Source organism: Tachysurus vachellii, chromosome 8 (genome assembly GCF_030014155.1).
Source record: "Tachysurus vachellii isolate PV-2020 chromosome 8, HZAU_Pvac_v1, whole genome shotgun sequence".
Classification (NCBI taxonomy): Eukaryota; Metazoa; Chordata; class Actinopteri; order Siluriformes; family Bagridae; genus Tachysurus; species Tachysurus vachellii.
The window spans coordinates 8,273,296-8,294,677 of NC_083467.1; the positions used below are offsets into that span (position 1 = coordinate 8,273,296).

General features: G+C 35.8%; 2 protein-coding genes across 2 annotated transcripts; both read left to right on the forward strand.

Moving 5' to 3' along the window:
• Positions 1 to 4,124: 4,124 nt before the first annotated feature.
• LOC132849997 (granzyme B-like) lies at positions 4,125 to 5,767 on the forward strand. Its single transcript, XM_060876061.1, has 5 exons — positions 4,125 to 4,209; positions 4,314 to 4,461; positions 4,648 to 4,807; positions 4,898 to 5,155; positions 5,532 to 5,767. Exons 1-5 carry the CDS (start codon positions 4,161 to 4,163, stop codon positions 5,679 to 5,681), a joined length of 765 nt encoding a protein of 254 aa, XP_060732044.1. The 5' UTR covers positions 4,125 to 4,160; the 3' UTR covers positions 5,682 to 5,767.
• Positions 5,768 to 16,229: 10,462 nt separating this feature from the next.
• LOC132850617 (granzyme B-like) lies at positions 16,230 to 17,720 on the forward strand. Its single transcript, XM_060877263.1, has 5 exons — positions 16,230 to 16,278; positions 16,384 to 16,531; positions 16,671 to 16,830; positions 16,931 to 17,182; positions 17,571 to 17,720. Exons 1-5 carry the CDS (start codon positions 16,230 to 16,232, stop codon positions 17,718 to 17,720), a joined length of 759 nt encoding a protein of 252 aa, XP_060733246.1.
• Positions 17,721 to 21,382: the final 3,662 nt, after the last annotated feature.

Genomic DNA, 21,382 nt, shown 5'->3' on the forward strand with positions numbered 1-21,382 from the left:
ATACATTCTTAATATAACCTTATAAAGCCTTACATAATTTACAAAAAATATATTATTTTTTAAGTGTTTGCTGGACCTTTAAGCACAATGCATTTTTGTAAGATGCATTTTTGCATCTTCAAGTGCTTAGTGTGAAAAATTAAGAAATATCTCTATAAGAAATATAGTTTAATCCCTACAGTGAAGCGCTTGTGTTCCATTCAGCATGAGCCGCAGTCGCAGCACAGAGCAGAAGTCATGTGATGTTAGGCGGGTGGCCTCGATGACTGACAGGATGATGAATTTTGTTAGCATAATTTCTTCTGTTCATGTTTCTGAAACAACATTAACCCGTCTCTACTACCCTAGCTCTACTTAAATGTCCGAATCGCCATTCTCACACATGGATGTCATTAAAACGAGTAATTACACATCTCTTTTTCAGCCTGCACCTGCTCCACTGTATGCGTATTACACAGACAACATATGCACCAGATTTCCCGAAATGTTTCCAAATTATTGAAAGGTTTAAGGCTCTGAAAGGTGGTTAAGGCTCTGGGTTGTTGATTGGAGGCCAAGCTGCTGTTGGGCCCTTGGAAGCCAAGCTTACTGTTGGGCCATTGAGCAAGGCCCTCAACCCTCCCTGCTCCAGGGGCACTGTATCATAGCTGCCCCTGCGCTCCGACACCAACCACCTCAGTTGGGATATGTGAAGAAAAGAATTCCACTGTGCTGTAATGTTTATGTGCGATAATAAAGGCTTCTATCCCCCCCAACCCCCAACCCACCCCCCTTCCTAAACTAAACATACTACTACTGTTATGACAAAAAATACCATGAAAAAACATTGTAAACTTTTATGTGCACTTAAGTCTCAGTTAAATGAGTTAAATTCTAAATGGGTGCGATATAGCTCTCTGATTTACCTCTTTGAATGCAGCAAAAAGCCTTTCAAAATATGACATTTTGAATAAACACGAGAAGTCTTTCAGCTCTAAGTTTCTGCTGTTACTTCACAAACCTTCCCAGGACCACCTGCACCTGCATACTACGTGCATACAGATATAGCAATGATGAGTTTTACAGAAATCTAAGACCATAAGCCTCTGCTGTGCTTTCACACCTTCAGTCGTAGTGAAGACTTATGAAGTTGAATCGCTTCCTGTCTGTGAAGAAAAAAATTTTCGTCTGTTTTTTTTCTTTATTTTTTTTTGTTTTTGTTTTTTTTTATAATAACAAATAGCATCCACACTTTTTCCACTCATCTCTACTGTGCTTGCATTCTGTCATTTCTGCCACCTCAAAGCCCACAAAAAGGTCCCTTTGTGTATGTGTTTGCTTGTGCATGCATTGTGCAACATTATAAACACTGTGCATGCTTTGTAAACCAGTTAATCAGTTAACAATCTTAATCCTGTGTGTCACCTGAATGATCAATATCTATTTTTATATTCTGTGATGGTTCTCCTTCAGTCTCTTGTTCATCCTAAGCAATTAATCTGCTCACTGCTATTAATTATTTTCTTTTCTAGTATCTTCTGAATAAATGGCCCCTTTCCAACAGGACTATATGAATTCATGATGTATTTTTCACACTGAGGACAATTGAGGCACTCAGACACAACTATTACAAAAGGTGCAAATATTCACTGATGCTGAAGAAAATAGCATGATATACTAAGACCAAGAGAGGTGTAAAACCTTTGAACGGATGACTGGTGTAAATATGTATTATTTTGTTTTTTGGAAAGCATGTTAATAGCTTATGTTGCTTTTGAAAATGAAAATGAAAATAAATAAATAAATAAATAAATAAATAAACAAACAAACAAACAAACAAACAAAACAATAGTAGTGTTAAGAATCAAGCACATGTAAACCTTTGAACTGCACATGTAAACCTTGAAATTCAGTTGTTAACACATTTTTTTTTATTATATTGTTATTTTATTGGATATTGATATATAATGCCATCTGTATAAGTTTTGTTTTGTCAGGGGCTTTGGAGAGTGGTATTATTGGAGGAAATGAAGTAAAACCACACTCCCGACCCTACATGGTGTCTGTTCAAATAAACAATAAACACAAGTGTGGTGGTTTTCTAATTCAACATGATTATGTGCAGACTGCAGCCCACTGTTTAGAGTATGTTGTTTTGTGCTTTTGAACAATTTTTTCAAACACTATGCTAGAATTTTCAGTGATAATATATATATATATATATATATATATATATATATATATATATATATATATATATATATATATATAACAATTATAGAACAATTTTAATCACTAGCATCAATAATTTGTGTACTTGTTCTGTCTCCAGGGTGATTTAGGAAGACCTCTTATCTGTAGCAATATAGCAGAAGGAATAGCTGCATATACCTGTAAAAAATTGCTTAGACCACAATCATCCAGAGGTGTATATGAAGATTTGCTACTTTATTCCATGGATTAAACATAGGCTAGAGCATGACTAAAGTCTCTTCATTGAGACATAAGAAAATACAGACCACACATCTATACTTATCTTCTCAGTTTAATATAAAAAAAAAATCTGATTTTATCCATAATTGGAGTTCAACAAAAAATGAACAGGAACCCTACTGATCTTGCAAGATTCAGCATGCTCCACAAGGCCCCCAGAACTTTGGAGAACTTCTTCATGAGTCAGGTGCTAGGTGGCTTTAATTTTATATGTTCTCCTCATGTCCTTGTAGGTTTGCTCCAGTTTTTCCAGTTTTCTCCTACCTCTCAAAAAGTCACAGTGCCTCTGAGTGTGAATGTATGTGTACCAGGGCTCTGAAGTATCACGCATTGAGCGTGACAGTCACTCATTTGGGTATTTTGGGTATTTTTACTCTCCCGCCACACATTGCATTTCTCACGCAGAAAATCGTACTATTTATCATATATTTAATATGTCACAGCGCCCAAACTGTGTCTGTCCGCACCACTGTCTCTATGGAACCGGGCAGGAATCAAGCGTCCCCCCTGGAGTTCTTAGTCGAGCCAGACACTTATCAGCCAATCAAAAAAAGAGGTTACACAATAGCCAATCAGAAAATAGCACTATTGTATCTGGGTAGGATTTAACTCAACAACCAATGAAAATATCCTGGAATTGTTCAGAATCATCCTCTTTCACCCACAGAGAAAACCAGTGGAGCTGCGAGCATCACTTTGAGCACAGAGTAAGTCATGATCTCCTGTTTTAAGGTTACAACAAATTCACAACTTGCAGGATATAGCAGTTACTGAAAGTGAATGACAAGTAACAGAATGATAGTAGAAGGTGTAGTAATGAAGAGAGTTTATTGAGTGAAGAGAGTAACTGAGTATTAGCACTGTGAGTTTTTAGTGAGGTCTCATGCATTTTACATATAATCTGTTGTATTAGTGCCATCTTCAGGACTGTTTGGCAAAAACATTTTAGAAATTAGTATAATAAAATTTTTACCAAACTTATTTGGTAAGTTTATATATTTATCTAATTTATGTAAATATTATACTTCCAGATTGTGATATATATACATTGTACTTTCTGTTCTCCATCTGTGCGGTAATGTATACAGTATATATACACACACACACGCACAAAAATTATCATGGGTGGATGTGTATAATATGTAAGTTACACTTACCCTTACTCACTTTCAAGTTACACTAAACAAAACAGTTCACAAGATTTCTTTTAGTGGTTAGTTTATTGGTGTTTCCTTAAAATGTATTCAAAGATGACTGTAACAACACAAAGTAGTACTAAATAAATAAGTATTAATTAATAGTAATTTAAATTATTTGTTGTAAATATGCCAGCTTGGTCAAATATTGTAGAGGTGCCAGCAAATCTGAATTTCACTGTACATTACTGTATTTTCAAAGCAATAAAATAAAATAAATAAATCTAAAAGAAATGCTTCAAGCTAAATATGAATCTCATCTGTAACTGCCTTCACCATTTTTTTCCACTTACCTCTACTTTCTTTTCTATAATAATATTCTACCTCCTCAAACCCCCCAAAAGATTCCTGTGTGTGGTGTGTATGTGTATGTGTGTGTGTGTATGTGTGTATGTGTGTGTGTGTGTGTGGGGGTGCTTATCGGAAGTTTGAAATGTAACAGAGAACAATCAATCCTGTCACACAGCTCTGTCAGTGTGGTGTACTACAGACATGTTCTTCAGCATCTCTCTCCTTGTACTTTCTGTCCTCCATCTGTGCGGTAATGTATTCTGTATTACATATTAAAAAATGTTATTGTTGCCTGGTATTGAAACATTACAAGGTTCTTAATCTCATGATTATATACCATTTTTGTTTTCTCAGGGTCAATGGAGAGTGGTATTATTGGAGGAATGGAAGTGAAAGCACACTCCCGACCCTATATGGTTTCTGTTCAGATTAACAATATGCACAAGTGTGGTGGCATGCTTATCAAAACAAATTATGTGCTGACTACAGCTCACTGTGTAGAGTATGTAGTTTTCTACAATTTTAAAGACAGCTTTTTGCTAATATTTTGAGTGTGTATTCAGATAATATAGTAAGTAAAAAAAATGATTACAATGTAACTACAGCATTTCGCTGTTCACATTATCATGCAGAAGCTTGTGTTTTAGTATCTATGAACATGTATGTGATGCATATTTTGTGAAACTAGTGATATTGAATACTCTGGAAAGAACAAGCTGGAAGTGGTACTAGGAGCTCACAACATCAGTCAAAAGGAGCCCCAACAGCAGAGAATCATAGTGAAGAAGTACATCAAGCATCCCTGTTACAAGAGCAATGAACATCCAAATGATATCATGCTACTGAAGGTACTTTTTTCTGCTTTCAAAACATTTACTTCTGGTCATTTAGTACAAACCAGCTCTGACCTCAAACACTATTTAAACAATCTGTTACAGCTGAAGTCCAAAGCCAAGCTGAAAAACGGTGTGCAAGTCATTGATCTTCCTAAGAAGAATAAGAACCTTACAGCCAATCAGATATGTTCAATAGCTGGTTGGGGCAGGACAAAACAGAACAGCGCTGCATCAAGCATTCTACGAGAGGTGAAGCTCAAAGTACAAGATATCTCTGAGTGCAAGAAGCTTTGGCAACATTATTTTGACACGGACAGCATGATCTGTACTGCCCCTGATGGAAGAGGTGCTTTTTGTCAGGTATTACAGTCAATCTCCAAATAAAACATTAGACTAGAAATAAAAAAATAAAGGAGGTGCTGTTAAAGGAAAATGATAATAATGAACAGTGTCATATGTGTCATTACACCCTAAAAGTTATTTATTATCTTCTAATAACCACACAGCCCAAGCTGTTTTATTCCTCTTTGAGCACAGAATTATTTTTTTAACAAATCTGTTTTTATTAATCAGCAACTCACTTTATATTTTTCTATTTATAGTTTTATTTAATATTGTGGTATGTTATCAAATCAACTTATTATTTTACTGCAACAGCTATAACAAGTCCCAAAAATTAAATTATATATTGTTTTCTTGTTAATTAGTTGTTACTAATAGCTTGCTCTCTCTGCAGGGTGATTCAGGGAGTCCTCTTATCTGTGGAAATGAACCACAAGGATTAGCTGCATATACCTACCCTCACAACTGCTTGGACCTTCAGTATCCAGAGGTCTATATCAAGCTCTCCTACTTTCTTCCATGGATTAAAGAAATAATACACTAGAGAGAGAATTAACACAATGGAAGTATCCACGACCAAAATATGGAAGTAAAAGCAATCACAATAAAATAAACATTTTAAATATGAAATGTGTTTTCCCATCTTTCTTCTTTACATCTCACATTTGCATTATTTTACGATTTAAGTAAGAAAATCAAAATGCTAGTTGTCACAATAAGTTAAACAAATAATGCTACACAAAGTTTTAAATTGAATTAAAATAATATAAATCTAATCTAGTTTCAAGAAAGATGCAAATATATCTGTCACATCCGGGGCTGGATGGCGACAGACCCGTACGCAGGATAGCTTCAAAAGATGGGGTTTAATAAATAATGAAGACAAAGACAAAAATGACGATAAATGAAACAATACAATGACGACATTTAACAGGGACTAGACATGACGAGGGGAAACGTAACTAATGATCCGCGCTGCATTCAGCAACGCGGCTAACTTAAATACAATTAAGACAATGACAACATTAGGAACAGGTGAAGAAACAAGGAGGAGCAGACGAAGGCCAACAGTCCGAGCTGAATCATGACAGAAGGGCCGAGCGATATCCTCAGCCGAGCTGAAGGGCCGAACGACGTCACAGCCGAGCTGAAGGGCCGAACACAACGACACACCGCAGCCAGACTCACGTCCTGATGTCCAGAATACCAAGGGTGGGAGGGTGGGAAGGTCCATCGCCCTGGGCCTGCAGCACCCCCCGCGGAAGTAGTGAGACGACGACCGCTTCGGACGGAACCGAAAGTGGAGCGGCGTCCCTCACCGGAAAAAGGGCGGAGCGATGTCACCGAGAGAAAAAAAAAAAAAAAAAAAAAAAAAAAAAAAAAAGGGACCTGAAGGACTGGCCAAGGGGAGAAGGGAAAAAAGCCGGTCCGAGCTGGAAGCTATCCTGCTGGGTCTGCTGGGTTTTAAGGCGGATCATTCCGTCACAACCTGGGATGGACCGAGACAGACCCGTTCGCAGGACAGCTTCAAAAGAAGGGGGTTTAATAAATAATGACGACATTTAACAGGAACTAGACATGACGAGGGGAAACGTAACTAATGATCCGCGCTGCATTCAGCAACGCGGCTAACTTAAATACAATTAAGACAATGACAACATTAGGAACAGGTGATGAAACAGGGAGGAGCAGACGAAGGCGGGGCAGACACGTGACAACAACAATAGCACATGGCCAACAGTCCGAGCTGAATCATGACAATATCATTGTGTTGTGTTTGACCATTACAGGAAAAAACCACAAGCCTTTGTTATCTTTTGTAAAAACTTGAGGTCATACATTTACATAAGCCTTGCAGAATTAGCAAAATGTTCATTTTTTGACATCATAAAAATCATAAAAACATCATACATCATAAAACATCATAAAAATCATAAAACGTCATAAAAATCATAAAAATTCTATTTAGTTTTTTATTTAGTTCTGCGATGCTATTTCACATATTTCATTATTTTCTAAACAAAATATCTATTTTTATATTCTGTGATGGTTCTTCATGAGTCTCTTGTTCATCCTAAGCGGTTAATCAGCCCACTGCTATTTATTATTTAGTTTATAGTACTGCCTGAATAATTGGCCCTTTTTCAAAAGGACTATATGAATTGAAGATGTATTTTTTGGACTGAGGGCAATTGAGGAACTCAGACGCATGGAAATAGCTTATGTTGCTGTTGAAGTGAAGTAATAAATGGAAAAAACATATTTAAACAAAATTATAGAAGTGTTAAGAATCAAGCACATATTAACCTTTGAACTGGTTCATTTGTGAAAATTCAGTTGTGTAAATTTGTGTATGTGTATTTTTGTTGGTGGGGGTAGGGGCAGGTTTGTTTGTTGGTTAGGGGGCATGTGTGGATGTACTACTGTGTATACATTGTGCACCCTGTGAGGAGTAAAGTGTGGGAGATTTCAAGGCCCTTAGGAGGTTCTTATCGGAAGTTTGTAATGTAACAGAGAACAATCGTGTCACACAGCTCTGTCAGTGTGGTGTACTACAGACATGTTCTTCAGCATCTCTATGCTTGTACTTTCTTTCCTCCACCTGTGCGGTCATGTATTCTGTATTACATATTAAAAAAGTAATTGAAAGATTACAAGGTTTTTAATCTCACGATTATGTCCCATTATTTGTTTTCTCAGGGACAATGGAGAGTGATATTATCGGAGGAATGGAAGTGAAAGCACACTCCCGACCCTATATGGTGTCTGTTCAGATTAACAATATGCACAATGTGTGGTGGCATGCTTATCAAAACAAATTATGTACTGACTACAGCTCACTGTGCAAAGTATGTTGTTTTGGGGTTTTGTATAATTTTAAAGACAGTTTTATGCTAGAATTTTAAATGTGTAGTCCCATAATATAATAAGTAAATGTAGAAAAAATGTACGACGTTGTACTGTAACTGCAGCATTATATTAAACGCACAGCCTAAGCTGTTTTATTCCTCTTCTAGCTCATATTTTTTTCCCAGCAAATTTGTTTTTATAAAACAGCAACTCATTTTATATTTTTCTATTTATAGATCTATTTAATATTATGGTATGTCAGAAAATAAACTTATTATTTTATGTGCAACAGCTATAAACTCCTGAAAATAGTTTATTATAAATTTTATATTGTGTCCTTGTAAATTAGTTGTTGTTAATATCTTTCTCTCTCTGCAGGGTGATTCAGGGAGTCCTCTTATCTGTGGAAAAAAACCACAAGGATTAGCTGCAAATACCCATATTGAACACTGCTCACACCTCAAGTATCCAGAGGTATATATGAAGGTCTCCTACTTTCTTCCATGGATTAAAAAAAATAGACCAGAGAGAGAATGAACACAATCAAAGTAACCATGATAAAAAATGGAAGTAAAAACAATCACAATAAAATGTACATTGCAAAAATGAAATGTGTTTTCTTATCTTTTGTGTATATCCCAGATGTGCATTATTTTATAAAATTGGTAAGAAAATGCTAGTCACAATAGGTTATGCACATATAGTGCTACATATAAAGGTTTAAAAAATGTAAATAAAATAATGTAAATCTAAACTAGTTTCAAGCCTAATGTAAAGACGTCATTGTCATTTGGATCCTCACTCGCCTCTGTCCTGCATCGTGACAGAACGACTAGCCAAATGGATCCAGCAGAAATTTTGCTCTGTTTATGTCAGGGGGATTCCCCACTTGAGGAATATGTGGAGGTGTTCCTGGACCGGTGCAATCAGGTGGACTTTGGGAAGAGGGCCCTTAAGGACATGTTCCGGCATGGATTGGAGGACGGGCTGCGCTATCTAATGCCATTGGGCCGAGAGATGGGGTCCTTTACAGACCTCGTCAACCTAGCGCTGCTCTTGGGCAGATCCTCTCTGAGCAGGGCAGAGACGGACACCAGTCCTATAATATATATATATATATATATATATATATATATATATACACATATATATATATACATACACATATATATATATATATATATATATACATACACACATATATATATATATATACATACACATATATATATATATATATATATATATATACATACACATATATATATATATATATATATATATATATATATATATATATACATATATATACATACACATATATATACATACACATATATATATATATATATATATATATATATATATATATATATATATATATATATATATATATATATATATATACATACACATATATTTGTTTCTGTAATGAGTCTGTCTGTGTTTCTGCCCTGTTTCTGTCTGCTGCCTTTCCCTGTTTGTTAATTGTTTGCTCCGCCCACTCATTGGTTACCACGGACATTAATTGAACTCCATCTCTCCTGCAGGTGTGTTTTTGTCTCTTATTGTCTCTGCTTTGTCATTGGTTCCTGTCAGTTATATATACTCTGCTCACTTCCCTGTTGCTAGTGGTGGTCTATATGTTTGTGTTCCTGTTTCCTGTTAGCTCTGTGTGTTGCCTAGTTTTTCCTGTCTGTCATTGGTTTCTTGTCTTAGTTTATTAAAGCGTTTCAACTGCATTTGGATCCTCACTTGCCTCTGTCCTGCATCGTGACAATATATATATATATATATATATATATATATATATAAGAAATTAATATATAAAATAAAAAATTTATAATACATATCTGAAGAAGAAAGCTTTGCAAAGTTCCAGGCCCTTGTATTTTGGGCCTGGAACTTTGCAAAGCTTTCTTCAGAATTGTTCTTCAGGCTGGTTAACGTGGCCTGTTAATTGTACCACTTTATATACACTACAGTTTACTTAATTCAATGGCAATATGTCTTTTGTGAGATGGTTTTTTTATTATGGTTTTATTATATGTGCAATAGATACATTTAAATATAATTTTCAATAACAAAAAGCCTTACATAATTTACAAAAAATATATTATTTTTTAAGTGTTTGCTGGACCTTTTAAGCAAAATGCATTTTTATAACCATTACATATATATAGGAAAGATTCTGAAAAGTGTGTGTGTTTAATGTGGGTGAAAGAGTGACCAGTTATGGTAAAATGTATTGGGTTGGGGAAAGTAGGTGTAGGTGCAAAAAGTGAGTAAATGTATGAGTTCAATTATTTTCCAAGCCTCATGCTTCTCTCTCATTGCATCTCTCTCGTCTTTTCAGTCCTTCTGTCTAGTCAGGTGTTCATCTTGTGTGATGCTTCAGTATGCCAGCATTAAGCAGTTCTTCATTTTCTTTTTTTAATATACAGATAAGGTTATTGTCTGTGGAAGTTGCATATTCACTTTGGAAAAGTTCCAGAGTAGGCCAGTGCTAGAAAATCATTACAATGGTATTATGGTTGTGTATTTTTCTCCTTCTTCTTATTACTAATGCTCTGATGAGTTTACAGTCCAAAATAAAGCATGGCCAGTGTCAGTACACTGACTGAACATTACAAGACTTCATCAAAATCCCAACTATGACTCTTGTGTCTATTTTCTTTATATTTGAGGAGAAACATATACATGAGCTCTGGGGTATTTTCATAGTTGTAATAAGAGTTAATGCTTAGAAGCCTACACAATGTTCATCATTTAAAGACTGAGTTCGTGATTCTTTTCAAAGTAAAACAGTTCATAGGTTACTGCAGGCTTAAATGATGTCTATGCAGAAATCTTCTCTATACCCTGAGGCATTAGAATGACACATCTGACCAATATCTCATTCATTGTGGCTCATAATTTCAAAAACATCTGAAACATTTGTGTTGGTTTGGTTATTTCTTGGTCCTTTTACTACATTTTTATTTTGCCTTGTAGAATGTTTCTGTCCTGTTTATGAATCTTTCTGTGGTTTTAGGAACTCAGGTAGCAAATATGATATCGTATGGTATTGTTATTTAATTGTTAGAATGTAATGTGTATATGTCCTCATTGCTGTACAGTTGACATGTTATTTATTATATTGTATACAATGACAATAAAGCATCTTAACTTACCTTATTTTAACTTTTCATACCTCTGAACCACCAATATCAGATCATCAGATTATCTTTTTGACAGAAATTACAAAATAGAATGGTGGAAATCATTTTTTTAACATACATATATATTTTTATTTTAAGTGTGAATAAATGGTTTAATAGATGGAATTGTTTATATATAGAGAACTTTGACAATTAAAATAACTTTCTGAATGCTTACATGGTTATTTGCAGTATTACAAAGGGTTGTTATATGGATATAGAAATAGTTATATGGATATTCTCTTTTCTATCTACAATGTAGCCATTGGAGAAAAAAAAACAACAAATGCATTGCAGCCCAAAGCTAAGACTTCATGTCATACACCTAACAGCTTCTTGATAGTGTGTCTCTAACCTGCGGGAAGCCAATTCTTTATTTACATACTAAAATACTATATAAAGCTAAAGAGACAGTAATCAGAGTTTAGAATCTAACTAAAGTGTTGTGAGCTGTCAGGTGGTAATGCTTCCTTCTGCAACACCTTAATGCATGAGAGCCATATTTTAAGACATTTATTGATCTTCATAGGTGTAACGTTATTAACAATAAGCAAAATGAAGGTACTGTGGATCTTTTATAATACACAGAATATTCCATATTGGACTTGTTGGCACCAAAGATGTTCAAATTCTTACAAGACAAAAAACCTTTATTTGGTACCCTTTACATTTTTTATTAATACAAATTATAGTGTATGTTTGCTTAAATCAAGAGAAGTGTGCGATCAATCTTTATTGAAGTGTGTGATCAATCTAGCATTGTTGAACCTCATTTAAATGTTCTTTATTATTTGAGTATACACAGACGGACAGTGTAGAACTGAGATACACACAAACACACACCAAGAGAGGGAGAAATTCTTGAGTCTTGTTGTAGGCTACTTATGACTTGATTACCTTTATGGAAACATTAGGAAAATATTACTGACCTCATGTTTCTCATGTTAGCTCCACATCAATGCTGTCAGCAATTCACTGTTATTACTATGCTCTATGACAAGATTACAAAAACACACAAAGTGTAAGTGTTTTGTGTGGGTGAAAGAGTGACCAGTTATGGTAAAAGGTATTGGTTTGGAGAAAGTAGGTGTAGGTGCAAAATGTGAGTATAAGAGTTATGTTTTGTTTCATGACTCATTCTTCTTTCTAATTTTGTCTCTCTCGTCTTTTCTGTACACAGTGCAATTTGTTCCGACCCTACAAGTGCTTAGTGTGAAAAATTAAGAAATATAAGCGCTTGTGTTCCATTCAGCATGAGCCGCAGTCGCAGCACAGAGCAGAAGTCATGTGATGTTAGGCAAGTGGCCTCGATGACTGACAGGATGATGAATTTTGTTAGTATAATTTCTTCTGTTCATGTTTCTGAAACAACATTAACCCGTCTCTACTACCCTAGCTCTACTTAAATGTCCGAATCGCCATTCTCACACATGGATGTCATTAAAACAAGTAATCACACATCTCTTTTTCAGCCTGCACCTGCTCCACTGTATGCGTATTACACAGACAACATATGCACCAGATTTCCCGAAATGTTTCCAAATTATTGAAATGGCTGCTGTAGTGCTGTAGGGGTTAAGGCTCTGGGTTGTTGATTGGAGGATTGGGATTCAAGCCCCAGCACTGCCAAGCTGCCAGTGTTGTGTCTTTGATGTATATCATCGCTGCCACTGCGCTCCGACCCCAACCTCCTAAGTTGGGATATGTGAAAAAAGAATTCCACTGTGCTGTAATGTATATGTGGTGATAATAAAGGCTTCTATGCCCCCCATTCCTAAATTAAACATACTACTACTGTTATGACAAAAAATACAATGAAAAAAACATTGTAAACTTTTTAATGTGCACTTAAGTCTCAGTTAAATTAATTAAATTCTAAATGAGTGCGATATAACTCTCTGATATTTCAGAGTTCTGATATTTCCACATAAACAGTGACCATTTACACTACATTGCGCTTGCAAAAAATTAAGTTTGTTAGAACTTTGTCACTCAATTGTGAGCGATGTGGTCGCATTATCACCCCACCATGGCTGAATACACGTTCAACAGGTGCACTTGATGCAGAGATGGCCATAACTCTTACCGCTACCTTGAACAAAGAGGGGAGGGTGTGTCTGTTCACAGCCCAAAACTGCAGGGAGTCCTGTCATTCACAAAATCCCGGTACCCGAACTTAATTATTTTTGGTTAATTATTGTAGCACCTTCCATGTTTCGTCACGACTGTTAAGGTTTATTAGTTAGTGCGCGCTCTCCCTCTGCTTCAGTGGCGGAACTAGAGTTTTATACACGGGGTGGCCAGGGCAACGTAACTTTCGAAATATTTTTCTAGAAAATCCTGATGTTTAATCTCAAAACTTACCGAAATTTTATGTTTTAGTATTAGTCTGTTTTAGTATACTTCTCTACCTCTCAACTCTTTCTTGTCATTGATTGATGGATTTGAAATGTTGAGCGGCGCCGCGACCAAACGTCAAACGAAGACTTCTTTTGATAGGTGAAATGAGATGTCGATCAGCATCAAACTTCCAATGCTATCAAATAAAAATTTGGGGTGGCACCTGGTGTGGCCAATCAGATGTCAGGGACACCCCTCTGGCTCCGCCACTGCTCTGCTTGCCTGCTGCGTAACGTGGTTATTTTACGCTTTTGCATGTGTTCAAAATCAGATTTAAAAAAAAAACAAAAAAAGTTATTTCGAGTCTTTTAACTCAAGTCACAAGTAAGTCTCAAGTCATGAATGTCAAGCCAAAGTCAAGTCAAGTCTTTTTTTAATATTTGTCAAGCAAGTCTCAAGTCTCAAATTTGAGACTTAAGTCTGACTCGAGTCAAGTCATATGACTCGAGTCCCCCATCTCTGTTGAATAGCCCTAATACATTGTGATTATAAACTATTTCCCTTCTATAAGTGTGTACTCTATGATCAAAAAAGTGCAGTTGTGTAACCAGAAAATTCATTCTAGTTATATTTCAGATACATTCTAGTTAGAAATAAATGAAGTCTATTTTGTTATCAATTGTTTACTGATGGAGACATTTAAACGATTTTTTGAGAAAGTAATGAGGAAATTCAGTAACACTGCTGCAATGGTAAGGTTGCTTTATTTATGTTTCTGTATTCGTGTGAACTTTAGTTACAAAAATATAAGATTGCTAATATAGCAAACATGCAAATTTATAAAACAAATTTATAAAATCAATTAAAATAATTTGTAATAATATAAAATCATTTTTGTTATGGATAAATCATTGCCATTTTGTAGCAGATACAGAAAAAGTATTTTGTATCAGCAAGTATTATGTGACTTGTGAAAAGTGAATACAGAACGAGTTTCTGTGTTTTTATGAATTAAGCTTAAAGAAAAAAACAGGCTCCTTGTCTTCATCAGCTTTATACATTTTAATGTAAATATTTAACTGGAAAGAAGGTGTATAAAATGTATGTAAACACACCTTAACTGAATCTTATTCTGCAGTTTTACTCTGACAATCGCACACAAATAAACACGAGTCTTTCAGCTCTTAGTTTAGTGGTGTTGCTTCACAAACCTTCCCAGGACCACCTGCACCTGCATACTACATGCATACAGATATAGTAATGATGAGTTTTACAGAACTCTAAGACCATAAGCCTCTGCTGTGTTTTCCTTCAGTCATAGTGAAGACTTATGAAGTTGAATCGCTTCCTGTCTGTGAAGCCTGACATCTACTGTACAAACAACAGGCCAGAATGAGAAATTCCCCTCACAGCATTTGTCCTTTTTAGATTGCTTTTTACTGAATTGATCAATGTGATAATTGTCAGTGTGATATACATACATATATATATATATATATATATATATATATATATATATATATATATATATATATATATATATATATATATATAATGCATCTGGATGTTTTAACTAATAGTATTTCGTATTATTAATAGAATTTCCTTGTTTAGATAGAAAAGTATTTTTCCCAAAATGGTTGCATACATAATTTAGTATATTTGTTGTAAATACAATATGCCAGTTTGGTCCAATATTTTAAAGGCACCAGCAAATCTGAATTTCACTGTACATTACTGTTTTTTCAAAGCAACAAAATAAAAACAAGAAAAGCTTCAAGCTAAATATGAATATCATCTGGAACTGTGTTCACCAGTTATTTCAACTCACCTCTACTTTCATTTTCGATCATTTCTACGTCCTCAAACCCCCAAAAGACCCCTGTGTGTTGGTATGTGTGTGCTTGTTGTTCGGAGTGGGTGTTTGGAGCAGAACAAAAGAGAACAGCGCCACATCAAGAGTCCTACTATATGAATATGTATTCAAAATGTATTTTTTTCAGACTAAGGACAATTGAGGGAATCATACGCATGGAAATGGATGCATGGAAATAGCTTATGTTGCTGTTGAAGTGAAGAAAAACAACATATTTAAACTAAATTATAGTAGTGTTAAGAATCAAGCACATTTAAACTTTTGAACTGGATTATTTGTGTAAATTCAGTTGTGTAAATTTGTGTATGTGTGTGTTTGTTGGTGGGGCAGGGGTGTTTGGGTCAGGGGTGGTTAGGGGGCATGGGTGGATGTACTACTGTGTATTCATTGTGCACTATAATAATTGGCCCTTTTCCAAAAGGACTATATGAATTGAAGATGTATTTTTTGGACTGAGGACAATTGAGGAACTCAGACGCATGGAAATAGCTTATGTTGCTGTTGAAGTGAAGTAATAAATGGAAAAAACATATTTAAACAAAATTATAGTAGTGTTAAGAATCAAGCACATGTTAACCTTTGAACTGGTTCATTTGTGAAAATTCAGTTGTGTAAATTTGTGTATGTGTATTTTTGTTGGTGGGGGTAGGGGCAGGTTTGTTTGTTGGTTAGGGGGCATGTGTGGATGTACTACTGTGTATTCATTGAGCACCATGTGAGGAGAAAAAATGTGGGAGATTTCAACGCCCTTAGGAGGTTCTTATCGGAAGTTTGTAATGTAACAGAGAACAATCACACAGCTCTGTCAGTGTGGTGTACTACAGACATGTTCTTCAGCATCTCTATCCTTGTACTTTCTGTCCTCCATCTGTGCGGTAATGTATTCTGTATTACATATTAAAAAAAGTAATTGTTGCCCTGTATTGAAACATTACAAGGTTCTTAATATCATGATTATGTCACATTTTTTGTTTTCTCAGGGACAATGGAGAGTGGTATTATTGGAGGAATGGAAGCGAAAGCACACTCCCGACCCTATATGGTGTCTGTTCAGATTAACAAGAAGCACATCTGTGGTGGCATGCTTATCAAAACAAATTATGTACTGACTACAGCCCACTGTGTAGAGTATGTAGTTTTGGGGTTTTCTACAATTTTAAAGACAGCTTTATGCTAGTATTTTGAGTTAATATAGTATAGTAAGAAAGTAATATGAGATAATATTGTCTCTATTAATATGTATGGGATGCATATTCTTTGAAACTAGTAACCTTGTATACTCTGGAAATCATAAGCTGGAAGTGGTACTGGGAGCTCACAACATCACTCAAGAGGAGCCCCAACAGCAAAGAATCACAGTGGAGGAACGCATCAAGCATCCCTGTTACAAGAGCAATGAACGTCCAAATGATATCATGCTACTGAAGGTACTTTTTTCTGCTTTCAAAACATTTACTTCTGGTCATTTCGTACAAACTAGCTCTGACCTCAAACAATTTAATAATCTATTTGAACAATCTCTTACAGCTGAAAAACGAAGCCAATCTGAAAGACAGTGTGCAAGTCATTGATCTTCCCGAGGAGAATGAGAACCTTCCAGCCAACATGATATGTTCAATAGCTGGCTGGGGCAGAACAAAACAGAACAGACCATCAGAAGTCCTACGAGAGGTGAATCTCACCATTCGAGATAACTCTGAGTGCAAGAAGCATTGGAAAGATGACTTTGACAGAAACAGCATGATCTGTACTACTGATGGAAGAGGTGCTTTTTGTAAGGTATTGCAGTAAATCTCTAAATAAAAAGTTGCTGCAAATGTTGTACAAGAAAAGTAAAAAAAAATGATGGGCGGTGCTGTTAAAGGAAAATAATAATAGACAGCATGATGTGTAATTACAAGCTAAAAGTTATTATTTATTATCTACTATTAAACGCACAGCCTAAGCTGTTTTATTCCTTTTCTAGCACATATTTATTTTCCAGCAACTTTGTTTTTATTAAACAGCAACTCACTTTAAATTTTTCTATTTATGACATGACGTGTTATGACATGTGGTATGTCAGAAAATAAACTTTTTATTTTACTTTGCAACAGCTATAAACAGTCCTGAATATCTGATTATTATTTATTTTACAGTATATTGTGTCCTTATAAACTCTCTGCAGGGTGATTCAGGGAGTCCTCTTATCTGTGAAAAAAAACCACAAGGATTAGCTGCATATACCAACCGTGACCACTGCTTACACCTCAAGCATCCAGAGGTATATATGAAGCTCTCCTACTTTCTTCCATGGATTAAAAAAATAATAGACTAGAGAGAGAATGAACACAAAGTAACCATGATAAAAAATGGAAGTAAAAGTAATCACAATAAAATGTACATTGCAAACATGAAATGTGTTTTCTTATCTTTTGTGTATATCTCAGATGTGCATTCATTCATTCATTCATTTTCTACCGCTTATCCGAACTACCTCGGGGAGAACATGCAAACTCCACACACACAAGGTGGAGGCGGGAATCGAACCCCCAACCCTGGAGGTGTAAGGCGAATGTGCTAACCACTAAGCCACCGTGCCCCCTCAGATGTGCATTATTTTATAAAATTAGTATGAAAATGCTAGTTGTCACAATAGGTTATGCACATATAGTGCTACATATAAAGGTTAAAATTTAAATAAAATAATGTAAATCTAAGCTAGTTACAAGCCTAATGTAAAGAAGTCATTGTGGTGGGTTTGACAAGAAGAAAAGCCACAAGCCTCTTTAAAGTGTTGTAAACAGCCACTTTGTACACACTTTGTCACATAGACAGAAAATTTTCGGATAAAAATTTTATATTAATATTGTTATTGATATTTTTCAATGTATACAACAAGTCTTTGGAGTAGAGCTCATAATATAGAAATTACAGGTGTTTTAAAAAACAACAACAAAAAATAAATAAATAAAAAATTATAATAAAAAAATCAATCAATAAAAGGGCATTATTTAAATTGATCAACATATTCAACAACAGGGCACATCATCTTAAATAAGTGTTTTTCTGATGAATATGTAATCTTTTTGAAGTAGAGACAGAGCATCATTTTCCATTAAATATTTGTGGGTAATAGGGGATCTTTCCAGTTTATTAGGGTGGCTCTACATACTAACAAAGAAGAGAAGGCAAGGATTTTGCACATTGCTACTGACAACCATGAATCCTCTGGAACAATTCCAAATAATGCCACAAGAGGTTTTGGCTCTAATGTGTGCTAAAGAACATTCAAAACAGTGTTAAATATCAATCACCAGTAACACTCTGAACCAGTCCAGAACATGTGAATTAAAGTACCCTCATGCATTATCTATTGCACAAAGAGCTAGTACTAGGAAACATTTGGGCTAATTTAACTTTGCATATATGAGCTCTGTGCACTACTGACAAAGTGACAAAGTGACGTGACATACAGCTAAGTTTGGTGACCCATACTCAGAATTCGTTTTCTGCATTTAACCCATCCAAAGTGCACACACAGAGCAGTGAACACACACACACACACACCGTGAACACACACCCGGAGCAGTGGGCAGTCCTGCCTGAATTCATCTGTCAACCTGTCCATGAAGCCATACTGCTGCTCACAAGTACCCACTCCATTTCTTAGCCTAGCTTCCACTACTCCTTCCCATAGCTTCATTGTGTGGCTCATCAACTTTATACCTCTGTACCTGCTACAGCTATGCACATCACCCTTCTTACTGTTCTTACTGATCGACACTAGAACACCTATACTCTTCCTCAGGCATCTTCTCACTCTCTAAAATCCTGTTGAACAATCTAAATAGAAACTCCACTGCTGTCTCTCCTAGACACTTCTACACCTTCACTTGAATGTCATCTGGAATAATAGCCTTTCCACTCTTGATTCGCCTCAGAGCCTTCCTCACCTCATCCTATCCAATCTTTGCTATTTCCTGCTCTACAATATTCATCTCTTCCTTCCGTCTTTCCCAGCTCAGCTCCTCAAAATATTCCTTCCATCTTGTCTGCACTCTGTCCTCGCCTGTTAGCACCTTTCTATCTTTATCTTTAATTATGCTTATCTGTTGCACATCCTTCCCATGTCTATCTCTCTGTCTCACTAATCCTTCTCAGCTCATCAGGTCTGTTGTCAAGTCCAAGTTATTGTATGCTTTCTGTTTCGACTTTCCTATGTCTCTTTTCATTCTGCACTGCGATTCCTTGTAATCCTGTCCATATTCTTTGGCCCTTTCTACATCCCACTTTTTTTAGCTAGCCTCTAGTCCTCTACTTCCTTGTTCTACCACAATGATTTCTTATCTTCTTATCTCCTCTGGAAGCTCTTCCTGACCACCCAAATCCTGTCTCAGCTTCCACCACTTCATCTTCTTATTTATCTTTCCTCTCCTCGTCCTCCTCATCCTTCATCCACTCTTACCCCATTTCTCTTCCTATCTACACCATAATAAAACAACTTGTATCCCCTGCCAATACTATGTACTTTTTACTCTTGCCCCTTCCACCTGGTCTCCTGCACACCCAGTATATCTACTTTCCTTAGATATACAGTAATGTGATATACTTAGATAACAAGGAGTGGAGACCCGTGTGGATTCAGCATTGAAAGGGAGTGTGTCGTCACAGTCTAGGCAGCTATCGGAAAACTAGCACCCACTGAGGTTCAGGGCCACATTTTGGATGGGGAAAATGTAGGCCCAATGTTTTGATTAGTTCTGATTTTATGGCTCGTTTCATGTCTACTTGCCCTTGAGCTTATTGTTTAATAATTGTAAAATCTGATGCATTTTGCCTACATTTAGTGTGGGTTCGTCCTTTTTGTATTTTTGATTGATACTTCTTGTTACACTTACAACGTTGACTATTGGATCACACTATTTAGGGGACATCTTTGCAGCTTCGCCTTCGACTCTTGCAAGGGCGCCATAACTTTTGATTGCTATAAAAGTGTCTCTGTTCAATACTGTGATAACATTGTCACCTTACCGCCATTAGCGAGGGGAGTTGTTGTCTGTTTTTCCTTTGTCTGTTTAATTTCATTTTGTATGTTCCTGGGGAGGAATTTAATTTTAAATTAAATTAACTTAATTTTAAATTTAAGTAAATACAACTTAATTGCTGGAATACAATCTGGACCAGTGCACAGTATAAGCTGTTAAAGTTCAAGGTAACTTTATGGTGGGGTTTTCTTATTCATGGTCATATTATTTGTGAAATTCTGTTTGAGGGGATTTTTTATGCTTTTGTTTTGTGATTGAAGCTTTAGTAGCTGGAGGCTCCTACGGGTGGAAGGATCTTCCACAGTTTCTTAAATGCGTGACATGTACACTGGGTGTGCTGGTTTGTGAGTACATGGGGACCTGTGGGCTAAATTACATGAGCAAGTGAACACTTCTCTTGGGGACCTCAGCCTGGTATTTTGTATTGTTTTTCATTTTGTGCATTGTATATGCTTCAGTCTTTCTGTAAACTGTTTTTGTGTTGTGTTTGTTCCCATCAGGGATTAGTAGCACATTTGTAACCATGTGGACTAACAGTTTTACTATTGTTTTTATTAGATGACTTATGTACAATTAAAGTTTTCGTATTTTGGAACTGTACTCACGCTTCTCGTTTGCCATCTTTATTATAGTAACAAACTTGTGTGCCCCTGTTGGGATATTGCTAATATTCTCCTGGGTGAAATTCCCTGGGGTGGCATCGTCAAAATTTTCATTTACATATTTTATATATTTTTATTTTTTATATTTTTATATTATGTTATTTTAGAAGAAATTTGGGTTGAAGTATAGATTTGTGCCAAACGCCATTTCACACCTCAGCGCCTTTGTGTAATTGTAACTGCAGCGCATATAGCGCATCCTAACCAAATAGCGCTGCATTCTGGCCTACTCAGCAGGATTCTAATGTAGCACCAACCACTTACTGCCACATTTTCAATAACCAAAGAAT

Coding starts and splice junctions, on each gene's coding strand:
- LOC132849997 (XM_060876061.1), top strand. CDS start 4,161: ATGTTCTTCAGCATCTCTCTCCTTGTACTTTCTGTCCTCCATCTGTGC. Junction 4,462..4,647: donor ACTACAGCTCACTGTGTAGA/GTATGTAGTTTT, acceptor TTGTGAAACTAG/TGATATTGAATACTCTGGAA. Junction 5,156..5,531: donor GAAGAGGTGCTTTTTGTCAG/GTATTACAGTCA, acceptor CTCTCTCTGCAG/GGTGATTCAGGGAGTCCTCT.
- LOC132850617 (XM_060877263.1), top strand. CDS start 16,230: ATGTTCTTCAGCATCTCTATCCTTGTACTTTCTGTCCTCCATCTGTGC. Junction 16,279..16,383: donor TTCTGTCCTCCATCTGTGCG/GTAATGTATTCT, acceptor TTGTTTTCTCAG/GGACAATGGAGAGTGGTATT. Junction 16,831..16,930: donor ATGATATCATGCTACTGAAG/GTACTTTTTTCT, acceptor AATCTCTTACAG/CTGAAAAACGAAGCCAATCT.